We start from the raw sequence: 16,996 nt of genomic DNA on the forward strand, positions 1-16,996 counted from the left end.
GGGTGATTCATGTCCCAGGCAGGATGGAATGGGACAGCGTGAGATTTCATCATGCTAATCAGAGTGATGTGCAATTTAAAACTTATAAATTATGTATTTCTGGAATTTTTCCATTTAATATTTTTGGACTGTGGTTGACTGTGGGTAACTGAAACTGGAAAGTGAAACTGCAGATAAGGGGGGGCTATTGTATAGCATTTCCCTGTCTGTGCATTTGGCTTCAACAAGTGTCCAAGCTGATGTCTTGATACAGGTGCATCTATATCAACAAATAGAGCAAATGGTCAACAAATCCAGTATTATAGCTATTGTGTAGGTCTTTCCAGAATTAAGTTGGGAGCACAAAGTAGGGAGGAATTTTCAGTCAGAGTCCAGGAATCTTTATGGAGATAATAATTCTTGAGCTGAGTCTTAAAAGATGATAGTGGTCTTATTAAACTGTCCCCATTAACAACTCACACCCCTCTCTTTATAATACACCACCAAGAATACTTACACCAGAACCCAGCAGTAAAGGTTACTTTTGTAAAGGCTTTCCTCTGTCTCTCCCCAGGAAGGGAGGCCTTCAGCAGCCTGAAAGTCTTCATCAGTCTTCAAAGATATATTACCAGACTGTATCAAAATGAGATTTACCATATCTGAAAGGGTACATTAGATACTGGAGGTTAAAGTAAGCAAGGAAAAACCAGCTAGGGCTGGAGCATGAGAACCAGAGTACCTAGTATTCTGGTCCAGGAGGTCAGAGCTAGCAAAAAAATCCCTAGTGAAGCAGGTTAGACTGAGACCAAGACAAGGGTATTTTCTCATAGGCTTGTTTCATATAGCCTATAGGTTGCATGTGACCTAACCTAAGGGAGGTCAGAAGTCAGCAGAAAACTCATTTCTGAGATAGGCAGGACAGGGACGTATTAGAGCTAAGAAGACACTTTACACCCACTAGGATAGCTATAATAAAAACAAAAACAAAGAAACAAAAAATGGAAAATAACAAGTGTTGGGAAAAGTGTGGAGAAATCAGAACACTTGTGCATTTCCGGTGATAATGTAAAATGGTTCTGCTGCTGTCGACAACAATCTGGTTTTTCCTCAAAGAGTTAAACATAGAGTTACCATGTAACCCAGCAATCCTTTGCCTAGGAATGTACCCAAGTAATTGAAAAAAGGTACTGAAGCAAATACACGTACAGGTGTTCATAGCAGCACTATTCGCAATAGCCAAAAGGTAGAAACAACCCAGTGTCCACCAGTGGGTGAATGGATAAACAGTGATGGTATATAAATATAGTGGAATATTATTTAGGCATGAAAAGGAATGAAGTTCTGATATAGGTTGAAACTTGTGTGAACCTAGAAAACATTACACTAAGTAAAAGAAGCCAGACACAAAAGGTCACATACAGTATGATTCCAATTATAGGAAATATGCAGAATAGATAAATCCGTAGACAATGCAAAACGGTAATTGGCTGGAGGGAGTGGGAAATGGGAAGTGACTGGTAGTCGGTATGGGATTTCTTTTTGGGATAATGATAATATTTTTAAATTAATTGTGCTGATAGTCGTGTAACCTTGTAAATAAGCTAAAACCACTGAATTATACATTTAAAAGAGTGAATTTTAAGGTATGTGAATTATATCCCAGTTGTCGGCATCATCATTATCATCATCATGTACATCTACATGTTTTTGTAACTCTTGGACTTTCATATAGAGAACTTATAAAATTTGGTCTCTTAAAAATTGATACTCATTGTGTGACCTTGTGTAGATAGATCACTTCTCTTAGGGTGTGTTTTCTGATTTGCATTCTTAAACAATTGAGCTAATAGATCCTTAAGATTTTCTGTGATTTGGGGGAAAAAAGCCTTTGGTTGATAAGGGTACTATGTAAAAGACAGGAGGTCTATTTCTTCCTACTGCTGTCTGTATCCTGTATCTTTAGGATTTCTGTGTTTGGCCCTTGCCTTATCGAATGACCTATGGCAATTCAATTCTCCTACCTAGACTTGGGTTTCCTCATCTGTAAGATAGGCCTGGTCATTAAGACTCTTACAGGTTCTCTTATTCAAGGACTCAGATAGAACTGGGTGTACTCCTAGGAGCTAAGATTTTGGAATCCATCAGCTATCCTGCTGGTAAATATTGTTTTTACACTTTCCTACTGATGCTTGTTAAATAAAAAATTTGAAAATTGCCAGATAGAATCTGAAGATAATACTAGGAATCTCTTTGCCAGGAGACTTCTGCAAGGGTGGGACCATGGGACCATGCCTGGTGGCCACCTGCAAAGAATCTGCTTTCCCCCAGACTCTGTTTCCCATCTGAGCATGGACTAATGTCCCTGGTTCAGTGCTGTTCCCTGTTCAACACCCATGCAGTACTTCAGAGTAAGGGCCTGTGCTGGCTCTGACCTGTGTTCTATACCTGGGTGAGTTCTTAGGGCTACGGTTCTCAGGCTCTGTAACAGATAAACACCCCAGAGAATCTGGGCCAGGTACAGCTGCCAGCCATGGCAACCTTGCTCAGTCTTAATAAAAACCCTGCTATTGGTCTGAGATGCGAGAAATCTCAAAATTAAAGGTTTGTTGTGCAGTAGCCAGCAGAGTCTGTTGAGTGAGCAGGATCCATCTGCCTATAGCAGCCTCAGAGCTTGGGAAGAGGGAAATGGGATCAGACCAGCTCAGCATAGGGCCACCCCGGGGTCCATTTTCTGACAGAAGAGGTCTCAGTCCTCCTGTGTGACCACAGAGAAGTGGCACATAGCCGTTTACAGTCTTTTCCACCCTGCAAAGTTGACTCCAAGCTTAATGGCCCCTGTAGAGCGCCCCTGACAGTGCCAGTGGTCAGGTATTGGGTGTGCTCTGAGAAATAACGGCCGAAAGGCAGTGTTCCATTTGAGGCCTAAGCTGAGGTCTCACTCTGTCAGCAGATCATTCATGGAGGGGCTTTTTCTCCTCTGCAGATAATTTCTCATAGAAGTTGAGACTCAGAGAGATGAGATGAGTTTTTAGAGGTCTTTCAGCTTTTAATTGGCAGAGCCATGACTCAAACTCAAGTCTTTGACTTATATTTCAGTGCTCTTTTCTACTCTATTATTCTACCCTCTACTTCTGTTAGAGGACACAAGGTATAATATAAAGAGTTCCAGCTTTGAAATCGAGCAAACTTGCTCTATCACTCAGAAGTTTTGTGACTTTGAGCATATACCTAAGGTTTTCTATGCCCCAATTTCCCCTAAAAAAAAAAAAGGGTAGCTACTATTTTTAGTGTACAGTATGCCTACTGTGGTTTGTCCTGGGCTAGGGGCTACCGTGCCCTTTGTTCTTTTAGCAGGAATATTAAGAAGGGTGCAGAGAGAGACCTATGAGTAATCGTTGGGTTGGGAAAGTTGTGGCTCAGATAATAGAGAAAGATCCTTGGTAAGCACAAGTGGCTGCCTCTCTGCAAAGCTTTCTCTGGTCTCTGTCAGCTTTATCCTTTCTTTGCCCTTTCTATTATGTTCCAATTCAACCTTCAGGCCTTCTCCAGGATGCTTTTCCAGCCTCTTCCAAGGCATTCTCAACCCTTACTTATTCTCCTCCAGGAAGCCACAGCCCACTGTACCTGCTTTTTAAAATAACATTCTGTTTTCCTGTCTGTTACTCTTTAAACTGGGAACTTTTTGAGGGCAGAAACAGCTTTGTTTAGCTGTCATTAGCACTTAGCATATGGCCCAGCAAGGAGTAGGTGCCAGGTGATGTATGCTAGAAGTTATACAGAAGGAGGCCGGCTTCTCCAGAGCTATGGTACTGAGGGGGGATGGGAGAAAAATGTGGTCCAGCTTGGCTTTGGGGAGAACTGCTACCTATGGAGCATCTCTGGATGTGCGAGGCAGTGAAAGTACTTTGGGGGCTATAACCAGAAGGAAAGAGGGCCCAGGAATAGCTCTTATAGGTTAAACAGACACCTCAGGACAGAAGGCTAAGTAAATGACAGCAGAAATTCCTAGCACACATTTTGGCAGTAAGGAATGAATATCTGTATCTGCCAGGGTCAGGGTATTGTGGGCAATAAAACGGGTGGAGAGAAAAGATTGGGAGAGGCTCACTTTCTCAATGCTAACTGGTATCATGAAAATTCTCACCATTACCCCTGACTCTGTTAACATATCAGCATCTCATAAATTTACATCTTTTCCCCTGTCTTAGGCCTGATTTTGTTAACAGTTGACCTCATTTTGCTAAGAAATCTATTCACAGCACTCAGACTAGGAATTCTGCCACCCTCTGGCTCCTCAGATCCCAGGCAGCTTTCCTGGGTTAGCTCAGTTCACTTAGCCAGCCACATCTGCTCTCCTGAAACCTCCATCGTCTATCTGCCCTGGCTATGTTCCCTGGGTGCACAGTGGTTCCTGAGAGCTGAGATTGTGTGGGGGCTGTGCAGGACAGCTTGCCATACTCTTCTTGTCCCTAGGAGCTGGTATTTGCCCTACATGTGCACTTTGTATGGTACACCATTCTCTTTTCTGCTAAAATCTCCCTTCTTTTTTCCCCTTTTCTCTGCTTTCCGCCTTTGCTAAGTTTTTGCTCTCGTCAGGCTCTATGCTGAGTATGGTGCTACAGAGATAGAAATAAGTCTTGTGTCTAGCCCTGAGGAACTCACAGACTATTAGAAAGAAGGTGACTGACATGAAAGCTGAAAAACACATAAGGCAGTCCTTGAGATAGCAAGAGATAATCCATGTTTACCTGTCCAAAGAGTGGGTTAATCAGGGAATCCTAGTTCGGAGGAGAAGGAATGGAAGGATCTCTGTGGACTGTGGTGAGATGGGAAGGTAGTAGGAACTGAAGAGTGGGAATAGAATTATGATGGGAAGAAGTACATCTGGTTAGGCATAGACTAGACTCTTGATTTTCTTCTCTTTTTCTAACACTATATAGATTCTGTATCATTCAAGGTTCCCTAGAGAAACAGAATCAAGGATATGTATATAGATATGTATAAGAGGAGATTTATTATAGGAATTGACTCACATAATTATGGAGGCCAAAAAGTCCCATGATGTGCTGACAACTGCAAGCTGGAGAACCAGGAAAGCTGGTGGTGTAATTCAGTTCAAGTCCAAAGGCTTGAGAACCAGAGGGCAGTTGGTAAAGTCTCTGTCTGTGTCTGAAAACCTGAGAATTAGAAGCACTGATAAGAGAGCAGAAGATGGATGTTTCAGTTCAAGCTGAGAGAGCAAATCTGCCCTTCCTCTGCCCGTTGATTCTATTCAGGACCTCAGGATGATTGAATGATGCTCACTTGCGTTAGTGAAGATGATCTTTACTCAGTTTTCCGATGCAAATACTAATCTCTTATGAAGATGACCTCATAGACATACCCAGAAATAATGTTTTACCAGCTATCAGGGAATCCTTTAGTCCAGTCAGTTCGATACATAAAATTAACCATCACAGGTTCCTTTAGGACTTTGGGGTTTAGCCTGGAGCTCCACTGAAGGGACCTGGCAATTCTCATGTCTGCTTCTCCAGCTCTTATCTCTTCCTCAAATTCCGCATCTGCATTCTTAATTACCTACGGGATTTGTAAGACATCTCTAAGCACTTTAATTTACAAGGATCTTTTAGTAATTCTGTGATAACGCATTTTGTAGCTGAGAAAGTTGAGATCCAGATGGGGGAAGCAAATTTCATAACAAATTGGGGCAGAGGGTGACAGAGAACCCACCCTTCCTAATACTCAGCAGAGCATGCTTTCTTTGATGGCACAAGAATTTCTCTACATAGGCTTTATGTTTATTTAACCTTAAAGGCCTGTCCTGATGACAGTGCCACACTCAGCTCCTAGGATGTTGTTTAAGGGGAAAACTCAGACATTGGAACTCTTACAGTGACATCCAGGCTAGATCAGGGGATATAGGCATCTTCAAGGTGAGAGATGTTTTCATGTAACAGCAGAAACATACCTGCTACAATTGTGTGAAAGTTTTTTTAAATTAAAAATTATTGGGGTGACATTGATTAATAAAATCACATAAGTTTCAAGTGTACAATTTAACAGTTTGTTGTATATATATTGCATTGTATGGTCACCACCCAAAGTTAGGTTTCCTTCCATCATAAAATATTTGATCCCTCTAACCCCTACCTATCTGTCCCGTCTACCCCTTTCTTCTGGTAACCACTAATCCACTGTCCATGTCCGTGAGTCTCTGTCCTGTTTGTTTGTTGCTTTCAGTTTTATATCCCACATATGAGTGAAAAATATGGCTTTCAACTTTTTCTGACTTATTTTGCTTAGCATGATTATCTTCAGATCCACCTATGTTGCAAATGGCAGTATTTCATCTTTTCTTATGGCTGAGTAGTATTCCATTGTATATGAGTGTGTGAAAGTTATAGTGAGAAAGTAGAGTGTAGCAGAAAAACCATGCAATCATGCAAATCCAGGTTTGAATCCCAGCTCTGTCACTTTTTATGAATTCTACCAAGTCAGTACCCTATATGAGCCTTAGTTTTCTAGTCTATAGAATGGAAATACTAATACCCTACCCTAGAGGGTAGTTGTGAAAATTAGACATGATGAATATAAATGCTTGGTACATTGTATGTTTTTACTATTTCCCTTCCTTTCTTATGTGGATTAAAGAGAGACAGAGAGAGAGAGAGAGAGAGAGAGAGAGAGAGAGAGAGAGATCATACTTCAGGCTTATCAGTAACAATTCAATCCCACAAATATTTATTGTGTGCCTTCTGTGTGTTGGTTGATGCTATGCTGGACACTGGCATACAGACAAGTGATGATCACTAGGGGCCATTGAGTAAATCAACCAGAGTAGATCAGTTGTCTTCCCACCAAGCTTCATCACTAATGGGATGTGACGTAAATAGGTATAGCTGTAAGTGTAGCTGAGCTTCAGCTATGCATTTGATAAGGCAGAGGGATGTATGTTTAGGGTGGATGCTTGTACATTTAAGAGGAGTCCAAACTGGTTGAAGAGATTGAGAGGGTACCAATAGGTGAAGCAGTATTACCTTAGATCTCATTCTTGGCCTTGGTCAATCGGTATTTTAATTTATGACTTGGATGAGATTATGAATCTGGAAACAGTAATAAAATTTTGTTCCAAATCAATCTGGAAAAGGCAGAATAAGGGACTGGATAGAATAGATAGGCGCCCAATCTGCATGCCCACCTTAAGAACTTTGAAGCACTGATGGTAAAAGGGGGAGGGTACTGGTCGAATAGGGTCTTGTTTGAACAATAGCACCTTTGATTTTTTTTAGGAATGTACAGGGGATGTTGGATTTGAGAAACCCTGGGAAGCCAAGATTAAAAGTCCTTTACATACAAGAGACAGAGAGTACCCTAGCCTCTGGTAGAGACTATGTAGGAGACAGGTGTATTCCAGAAAGAAAGGCAGCTCACTGTGCTGCAGAAGTATCTCTTCTTGAGACTTGAGGGGTAGGAGTGTGAGGACGTGAGTATGGCTGGAAGTATAGGCCTGCATGGAGGCTAGAGGATGGTCACAAGAATACCCTTAGTTTTTTTCTGAGATTCTGGCATAAACATGTAAAGGACATGGCTATCACCTCAGACCTAGTAACTCCTCTCCCTTGGATGGAAATAGAATGTGTTAATCTGTCTTTGATCACACACCGTTCTCATGTCCTGCTGCCCAGCCTTTCAATGAGGAGCTATGAATATAACCCTTTTTCCTCAAACTGGACTTCATGTTCATACAATTTCCAGCTACATGTGTCTTTACCTATTGTCTAGAACTTGCCTCACCTTGGTGGCTCTACCTGGGTCCTTTTAGGTTCCTGTTAGCCCCTTGTCCTTACTAGGCACTGAGATCCTGTCACTCCTACCTCCCCCTCTCCAATCTGAGGGTAACCAGGAGGTGATTCCCTCTTTTCTTCCTTCCCCGACTCCCACATCAGGAGGCCATAGCTACTCTATAGCAAGTTTAGTACAACCCAGGCAAGGGCCACAGCAGCAACCCTCTTTCCTTATGATGCCTCTTTCAGGTCTGCATTGTAGTCCTAATCTGGTGTACAGGGAACAATGTTAGGCTCCAGGAGTCTGTCTTCTGGTTAGCTTGGTTCTTAGGACATAGCCTTTTCTCTTACCTCTGGTGATATTCCCTGGTTAGCTTTTCAGTTTTGATCTAGAGACTGATTATTACTCTGTACCCCAGCTGGTGATTGGGGCCCTCACACTCCACCAAATTGCTGCCAGGCATTCTCTACAGGTAGATCTGCCCCTCTATTCCTGGCATGTGTGATGTCTCACGTATACCACTCTCTAGAGGCTATGCCTGTTCTACTTGCTCTCTGGATTGAACCACAGCCTAGAAATACTCTCCATGAATGAGACTTACAGAGCCTCACTTATCTGGACTTTGCGCCTTGTACCTAGAATAGCCTAGTAGTCCAGGAGACCCAGATCCTGAAGTAACCTTAGTCCCACAGCCAGACCTTAGGCTCTGTGACATTGATTTATGCCCTTATCAGCCATACCTTTCTACCTACTCTAGCACCCTAGCATTCTTATTCTGTAGGGTAGAAGTCACTGCATCTGGGCACTCGGATTCATCCCAGACCAGAGATGGCTGGGATATATTGAGAAGGCTGGGATGTATTGAGGAAGCTCTAGGGCTCTCCTCTTCACCGCATATTAGGGTAACATAATTTAATAAGTTTCCCGGGTTGCTCTAAGGCCTCTCATTTTTTCTAAACTAGGCCTTGTCTTAGCAGAGAAATAAGCACTTAGCTTACTATAATACTGTGTGGCAAGCGTATGTCTAAGAGGAGAAACTAATTCCTTCTGGAATTAGGCTTCATGGAGGAGGGGGTGCAATAGGCTAAGTGTGCAGTGGGCAACCTGACTCACCACGCCCTTCCTCTCTGACAGTGACCCGCCATAATCACCTCAAGGACTTCATGCTGGTGGTGTCTATCGTTATTGGTGTGGGTGGCTGCTGGTTTGCCTATATCCAGAATCGTTACTCCAAGGAGCACATGAAGAAGATGATGAAGGATCTAGAGGGGTTACACCGAGCTGAGCAGAGTCTGCATGACCTTCAGGAAAGGTAAGGCCCTGTCCCCTCCCCTACATCCCTGGAGTTGCTAGCTTTTTGTGAGCTGTTTCCACTTGTGTTGTCAGCCACCTGGTTCCTGAGACCATGCTGACATGGCTGCCCAGGCTGTGTCATCCTTCCAAAAATGCGTAGAGAGTCCATTCCAGTTCTATGGCAAGTTTTCTTCACCAGGACAGAAGCTTATTTCTATCATTTTTCCCTCTGGGCTCCAGAGGGAAAAATGTATATCTACAGAAGTCTTGAGCTTCCCTTGTTGGATGACTTCTTAGGGGTCATTCTGTCCTTTGTCTTACCTCTGAACAGCTTTCCTTCCCGTAGAAAAAGATACAACGAACTGCTCTTCACCATTCCCCAGAGAAACTTCACAAATCTGTCTTCCTAATACCTTCTAAATCTCATAAATACTCACTTGTATGACTTTGGGTAAGTTCCTTTCCCTTCTAGGACTTGTTTCCTCATCAGTAATATGAAGGTATGGAACGGGGAGAACACCAAGGGCCTTCTAGCTCTGATAGTCTGGGATTCTGTTTAAATAAAACATGGCTTAAAAACTATTGTAGAAGACCTAGTTGTGAAAAGAAGGTGCCAGTCAGTTAATCTAAGTACTTCTGGAAATTGTAAGGAATTCACTGCATCTGGGGCAACAAAGCTCACATGTGAGAAGGAGCAGTGAGCACAAACTTAGTGCAGTGACTTAGTTGCAGCTTATGGGATGAGAACTCTAAGGACTAGAAGGGTACAGAGGCAGGAGATGAGTAGCTGTGGACCATGAGGAGGTGACTTTGAAAGAGAGAGGGTAGGGAGGTCCCTGTAGTAAAGGTTGAATGTATAGAGTGAGGCCAGATCCCTGACACCTTAAAACTCACATGTTTAGTAGGATGCAAAAGGCAATAGAGAGTCAATGCAGGTATTTGGTTTTTTGCTTTGTTTGTTTTTGAGAAGTCTATTTTATGACTGTCTTTTAGAAAATTGTTCTGGCAGCCCAGGAACTCCAGTTGAGAAGTCTTTGTAGGACTCCACATAAAAGCAAATGAAGTCTGACTTTTTTCTGTTATTTTTAAATGATAGATACTATTTTTTTTGGAGGGATGGGGAAAGGATTTCTTGTGAGCTAGGTATTGTTAAGTACTTAAATGCATTATTGTTTTTAATCATCACAATGCTATTAGGTAAGTACTATTATTATCCCTATTTTAGTGTTGACATGAAGGTTCAGAGAGGGTGAGTGCTTTGCTTAGGGTCACATATCAGTAAGTAGTGAGCTAGGAATGTTGACGCCCGCAGGGTGCTGCCTCAGTAAAGGCAGCCCTATCAGATTCATTCCCATGGGCCTGGCTTCTAGGGGACAAGAGGAAGAGTTTTATCTCTAAGCTGATTCCTGGCTACTTTGCTGGGCCTCTTTTTCCTGGGCCCTTTGCCAGCTGGGGGCTAAATGCTGCTGTCTGGGCAGTCCCCATTCTTCATTTGTCTGAAAAACATGTGCTGTTTTCATTCCAAAGGCAAAGAATCTAGGCAGGAGACATTCCAAGTCTGGGGATAAAACTAAGCTCCCAGCCCTCCCTGTTCCCCAAGGCCTTGAGAGCTAAATGACCACTCTGGCCCTTAGAGAAAAAAAATATACACGCACATCAGAGACAGGCTTACACATGTGTACACACACACACACACATCCTTCTCTGACAGCGTCCAGAGCCACATACCATCTTGTCCTACCTTATTTTAATAGGCCTGTAGTGCCAGCCATGATAGAGCTTTTTTTTTTTTGCAGAATTCCCGATATTTTGGATGAATAAATGTAATGCTACATGCACATTCCAGTTAGGATTTCATTGGGTTTCAACATAATTCTTTGAGGCAAGCAGGAATTTCAATTTGCATTTAAAAATGAAGAAACAGAACCGTATAGGGACTGGTCTAGTCCACAGTCACACAACTATTTGGAGCCAGGACTTGCAGTCGGCCTCTTGTTTTTCTTCCTTGTAATGTTAATTGCTGCCTTTCAGATGCCCAGTCTTCTTTGGAGGAGATAGAATATGGCAAATCTTGATGGCACATTTATTTGCTTATTTCTGCTTCCAATAGTACTTATTGATCCTCATCTCTACTAGATCCTATTAGGAGTATAGAAGTGGATCAGTTTTGATTCTCCTTTAAAGGATCTCCCTATTATATGGAGAAGACATATACCATAGGCTTTTCTCATGAGGCTGCTTTCAGAGAGGATAATATTTTAGTAAAGAATTGAGTCCTTGATGGTGCAATTTCAGGCAGTTGGGTCATGGAGGAATACAATAAAGGAGAGTATTCACCCAGGGAAGGAGATAGGGGCTGGAGGAAATGGCTCCTCTGATTTGTTTTTAGCTATGTATGTAGTGCCACCTGGTGTGTACCTTGAGGAGGTTCGGTTCCTTTTCTACTAAGGATAAAGTGGGTAGAAGACTGCAATTTGTTAGCAGGAGAGTACAGTCTAGATGTTTCTAACTCTTCCCTTCTTACTTGTCCCATCACTCCATTTTTCGGGATCATCCAACACTTTGTATGTCTTTCTATTGTAGAATTTATCTCACTGTGTACAGTTATGTTTACTTATCTAAATTGGACCAGATCATGAGCTCCACAATGGCAGGGACAGTTTTCTCATTCATCTCCATATATCTAGGGTGGAAGGAAGGAGGCTTAGTTGGATAGAAGGTTTTGTGAGTGAATAGAAGGAATGTGTGGGTGGGTACAAGGATAAAGTTTCATTAAAACTGATGCCCCTGAGTCTTACTCACCATGGAAGATACTTAGGAAGGGAACTCAGGCCCGAGGGAAGCAGGGCCCTTTGACATGAATTTCATTTTATTGTGCTTCTAGGAACAGATACTCAGGAGTCCAAGAGGTACAGCTCAATAGTTCCTTTCTCATCTTCCTTAAATCTCCCCGCTACTACCACCCCAGTCATATCTCAACCATCAGGATTTCTCTGGATCTTCAGTCTATCTTGCAGGGTAGCCTACATTTATATTGAATCTTCCAAATACCCTGGTAAAAGGGGAATAACTATGGGATCTGAAGTCATACAGATAGAGTTCTAGTCTCAGTTCTACCTGCAGTCACTTCCCTTCCCTAAGCCTTCATATCCACACCTGTCCCAGGCTGATAATGATGCAATATATCATTATCTGCAGGGAGGACAAATGTGAAATATCTTGTAAGCTAGTAGTTATAATTTTCGTATGTCAGATATCTTAGAGGAAGGGTTCAGATACCCGAGAACCTAGCTTCATGGCCTTTATTACTGGCTGCAAAATGACAGCCAACACAAGAATTATGGTAACAACTGTGGTTTCTTTTGGCGCTGAGCTAACTCAGAACCAGTGAGTCAGCAGACTAGGGAGAGTATGTGCTGTGTACTGGAGCCCTCATTTTCCTCTTCGATGCCATGACTCATGGCGTGTTGGCTGGCACCCCCTGGCCTGGCCTCCTCCAGCTCCCTACATCGCCCCCCAGGCTGCACAAGGCCCAGGAAGAGCATCGCACCGTCGAGGTTGAGAAGGTACATCTGGAGAAGAAGCTGCGTGATGAGATCAATCTTGCCAAGCAGGAAGCCCAGAGGCTGAAGGAGCTGCGGGAGGGTACTGAGAATGAGCGGAGCCGCCAAAAATATGCCGAGGAGGAGCTGGAGCAGGTAGGAGGGTTTACCAATTCCTGGACACCCCAAGGGTAAAGGTCAAGGGCCAAAAGTCTGGCTGGAATGTTCTATGTGTGAGGACTTTGAAATACGGCTTAAAGAATATGTTCAAGAGTCACTAGACTCTTACCAATAAGAGTAGGGGAAAAGTTGCCAAAAAAATGGTCACTGTGATTTTCAAAGAACAGTGGAAAAGAGTGATAACAGTTATTTTCTTCCTTTTTTTTTATTGAGATATTTACATAGAGTCAAGGGTAGAAATTATAAGCTGTCAAGCTTTACATGCATATATGCCACCCAGATCAAAATACAGAATCTTTTAAGCACTCTAGAAAGCTCACTTTTGCCTTCCCCTGCCAACTTTCAGTATTCTATCTAAAAGATAACAATGGTCATAATTTCTAAACCAGACTTGTTTCACCTGATTTAAAACTTCATATACATGGCATTTTACAGTATATATTCTTTGTGTTTGGTTTCTTTCACTTAACATTATGTCTGTAAGAGTCATTTATGTTGTTGCATAAAGTAATAGCTAATTTTATTTCCATTGCTGAGTAGTAATCTATTGTATACTATAAATTATTTATTTCCCTGTTGATAGACATTTGGGTTGTTTGCAGTTTTTTGTTTGTTTGTTTGTTTGGGTTTTTTTTTTTTTTTTTTTTTCCTTTTGTGAATAACATGACTATGAACCTTGCATATGTTTCTTCGTGGGCATAAGGACTTATTTCTCTTAAATATATAATAAGGCATTAAATATTTAGTTTTATTAGAAATTGCCAAACAGTTTCAAAAATAGTTGTACTAATTTATACTGCCCCCCCAAATATGTGAGAGTTCTAGTTGAGCTATAACCTTGGTGTTTTGGGGCATTTAATTTTACACATACTGGTATATATGTAGTCATTTCCCTAATGGCTAATAATATTGAATACCTTTCCTTAAATTTACTGACCATTTATTTGGTAATCTATTCTCATTTTTAAAGTTCGGTTGTGTGTCTTTTTATTAATTGATTTGTAAGATTTCTTTATATATTCTGGATATCAGTCATTTTGTCAACGTAATAACACATATATATTACAACTATTTCTTGTAGCCCATGGCTTGCCTTTCTGCTCTCTTAACATTAGAAGTTCTTGATGTTAATAAGTTCCAGTTTCATCAATCTTTTTTTTTTTCCAATGGTGCCTTTTGTGTCTTATTTAAGAAATCTTTCTCTACCCCCAAGATATTTTCCTAACTTTTCTTCTAGAAGCTTTATTGTTTACTTTTCATATTTAGGGATATGGTTTATTTTAAAGTAATTTTTGTGAATGATATGAGGTAGGAGGTTAAGGTTCACTTTTTTCTGCAGGTAGATATTCAGTTCCATGATATTCAAGAATCTCTGTTCTGTTCTTTGGTCTACTTGTCTAGCCTTACACTGCATTGACTTATAATTAAGTCTCGATAGCTGGTAGTGATAAGTTCTCCAGCTTTATTCTTCTTCAAGATGGCCTCGGCAGTTCTAGGTTCTTTGCGTTTCCATATCAGCTTGTCATTCCACTGTCCTCCCACCCCCACCCAAATAGCCCTGCTGAAATTTTTATTGTGTTGGTGTGAAATGTATAGATTCATGTAGGGGAAAAATCGGCATTTTAACTAAATGACTTTCTTCAAATCCATGAGTATTGTTTATCCTATCACCTATTTAGGTTTTTTAAAAGTTCCCTCAGCAACATTTTGTAGTTTTTACTGTATAAGTCTTGTACTTAAAAAAAAATTTTTTTTAACTTGCTCTTATTTTTCTAGTTTCTTAAGGTGGAGGATTAGGTAATTGATTTTAAACTTTTAATCTTTTCAAATACATGCATTTAGAGCTATAAATTCCCCTCTTATCACCAATTTAGCTGTATTTACCAAGTTTGATATTTCATATTTTCATTATCATTCAGCTTAAAAGATTTTCTAATTTCTTTTGCAATTTCTTTTTTGACCCATGGTTATTTAGCAGTGCACTGTTTAATTTTCAAACCCTTTGAACTTATCTGGTTATCTTTCTCATCAATTCGTAGTTGAATTACACTGTAGTCAGAAAACATGCTATATGGTTTCAATCCTTTCATATGTGTGAGATTTAGTTTATATAAATGGCCTAAACAATATAATTAAAAGGCAAAGAGTGTCAGACTGGTTACAGAACAAAACCCAACTATATACTGTTTACAGGAGACACACTTTACATATAAGGTTGCAAAAAGGTTAAAAGTAAAAGGATGAGAAAAGGTATATGATACAAACACTAATCAAATAAAGCAGGGGTAGCTCTATTAATATCAGGCAAAGTAAGCTTAAGAGCAAGAAGTATTATTAGAGACAAAAATGGACATTTCATAATGATAAATGTATGAGTTCAACAGCAATATATAGCAACCCTTAATTTGGATATACCTAATAATTAAAAAGCATACAAAGCAAAACTTGAAAAAAACTGAAAGAGTAATAGACAAATTTATAATCAAAGTTTAGAGTTGTTAACACACCTCTCTCAATAATAAGTAGCCAAAAACATCAGTAAGAATATATAAGAAATTAAAATATGATTAATCAGTTTGACTTCATTGATAGCATATAGAGCATTTTACCTAACAATTACAGAATGCATGTTTTATTTGGTGTCCAAATATTGCTTCTGCTCCATTCTCTTCTCTCCTTTCGGGAATCCAATATTATGTTAGACCTTTTAACTATATTCCATATGTTTCTTGGGCTGAGTTCTGTTCTTTTTTTCTCTCTGAGCTTTGGTTTAGTTTCTATTGATCTGTCTTTGAGTTTCCTAATCCTGTATTCTGCTGTGAACATTGCTCTATTTAACGGATTCAGTGGAATCCTACTCTCAAATAATGTATTTTTTAGTTCTAGAATGTCCATTTTACTCTTTTACAGGTTATGGTTCCCGGTCTAAAATTTCCATGTTTTCCTCTAACATTGTCCATCTTTTTTTATATTTTCTTTAACTTTCCAATTATGCTTATTTTAAAGTCCTCAACTGGTGACTCTAACATCTGGATCATTTATGGGGCTGCTTATTTTTCCTCTTGATTATCAGTTGTATTTTCTTGTCTCTTCTCATGTCTAGTAATTTATTTTTATTAAATGCCGGCAGTGTATACAAAAAATAATAGAGGATCTAAATGATTTCATCTTCCACCAGATATAGGATTCCCCCTTTATTCTCTTAGCTATGTAGACTGAAGACCTAATCACCTCAAACCAATCAGGTTGAGCTATGTTGGAGTAAGTAAGTAACCAAGACTTGGTCTAGCGCTCATTTGGCCCAGTTTCTCAAGCATGTTCCTTCCTGGCTTTTTATGGTGAGCAGTAGGTTTGTCTCTCCTCAACCCTGAAAGACCATGAGAGATTCATTTCTATGACTCGGAGGTTTTCCATTTAGCTCTTTAGTCGCCTGATCCTCATAGCTTCAAAATTTTGCAGATGTCTGGAGGAGACAACTATGTGTTTGAGGCAGGTCCCCTCCTTCTTGAAATGTTTTGTCTCCTAAGCATTTTGAAAGTTTGGGAGATTTTATTCAACTCTATGGCCTAACCGCCTATTCTCCAGCATAGCCCCAGGATTCAGTAACTGCTCCCCAAAAGAAATCTGGATGTATTTTGGGGATCCTTCAGTTTCCAATTTGTTACATCAGTATTGTGCTACCAACAAAAGCTAGGCTGGTTTTACTGTGCACCAGTGGAGTTCTTCTGCTTGGGCCAGGCCCAGTTCTCAGCCTTGTCCTGGAATTAGCAAATGCCTTCAGGGAAGAAAATGGATGACAATTGTCAACTTCTCCTAGAAAGGCTTTCTCTCTCTGAATTTTTGGTTTATCTAGTCCAGTGGCTCTCAGACTTTTTGGTCTTAAATATTATCGAGGACCTCAAAGAATAATCTTGGGGGTGGGGGAGGCAATATGTTGTTATTTACCCTATTAGAAATTAAAACTGAGAAAAATTTTAAAATATTTATGAATTTAAAATAAGTATATTAAATCCCTTACGTGCTAACACAAATAATGTATTTTTATGAAAAATCACTACATTTTCCAAAATAGAAATAATTTAATGAGAAGAGTGATTTTTTAAAAAAATAATTTTGTAAATATTTCTGAAGTCTGGCTTAACAGAATGAGGGATTCTTATGTTAGTGTCTGTATTTAATGTGTTATGATATCACTCATCATATAGCCTCTGGAGAAC

The 16,996-nt window shown here is 40.3% G+C and overlaps 1 protein-coding gene across 2 annotated transcripts in view; it reads left to right on the forward strand.

Moving 5' to 3' along the window:
* The window catches only part of STIM1 (stromal interaction molecule 1), a 173,675-nt gene that overhangs the window by 143,167 nt on the left and 13,512 nt on the right, over positions 1 to 16,996 (forward strand). For both annotated transcript variants that reach the window (XM_016157946.2, XM_016157947.2), the window contains exons 6-7: positions 8,899 to 9,076; positions 12,578 to 12,755. In XM_016157946.2, the coding sequence (XP_016013432.1) occupies positions 8,899 to 9,076; positions 12,578 to 12,755 (356 nt within the window). The remainder of the gene's footprint in view (positions 1 to 8,898; positions 9,077 to 12,577; positions 12,756 to 16,996) is intronic.

This window comes from Rousettus aegyptiacus, unplaced genomic scaffold, assembly GCF_014176215.1.
Source record: "Rousettus aegyptiacus isolate mRouAeg1 unplaced genomic scaffold, mRouAeg1.p scaffold_m13_p_5, whole genome shotgun sequence".
NCBI lineage: Eukaryota > Metazoa > Chordata > Mammalia > Chiroptera > Pteropodidae > Rousettus > Rousettus aegyptiacus.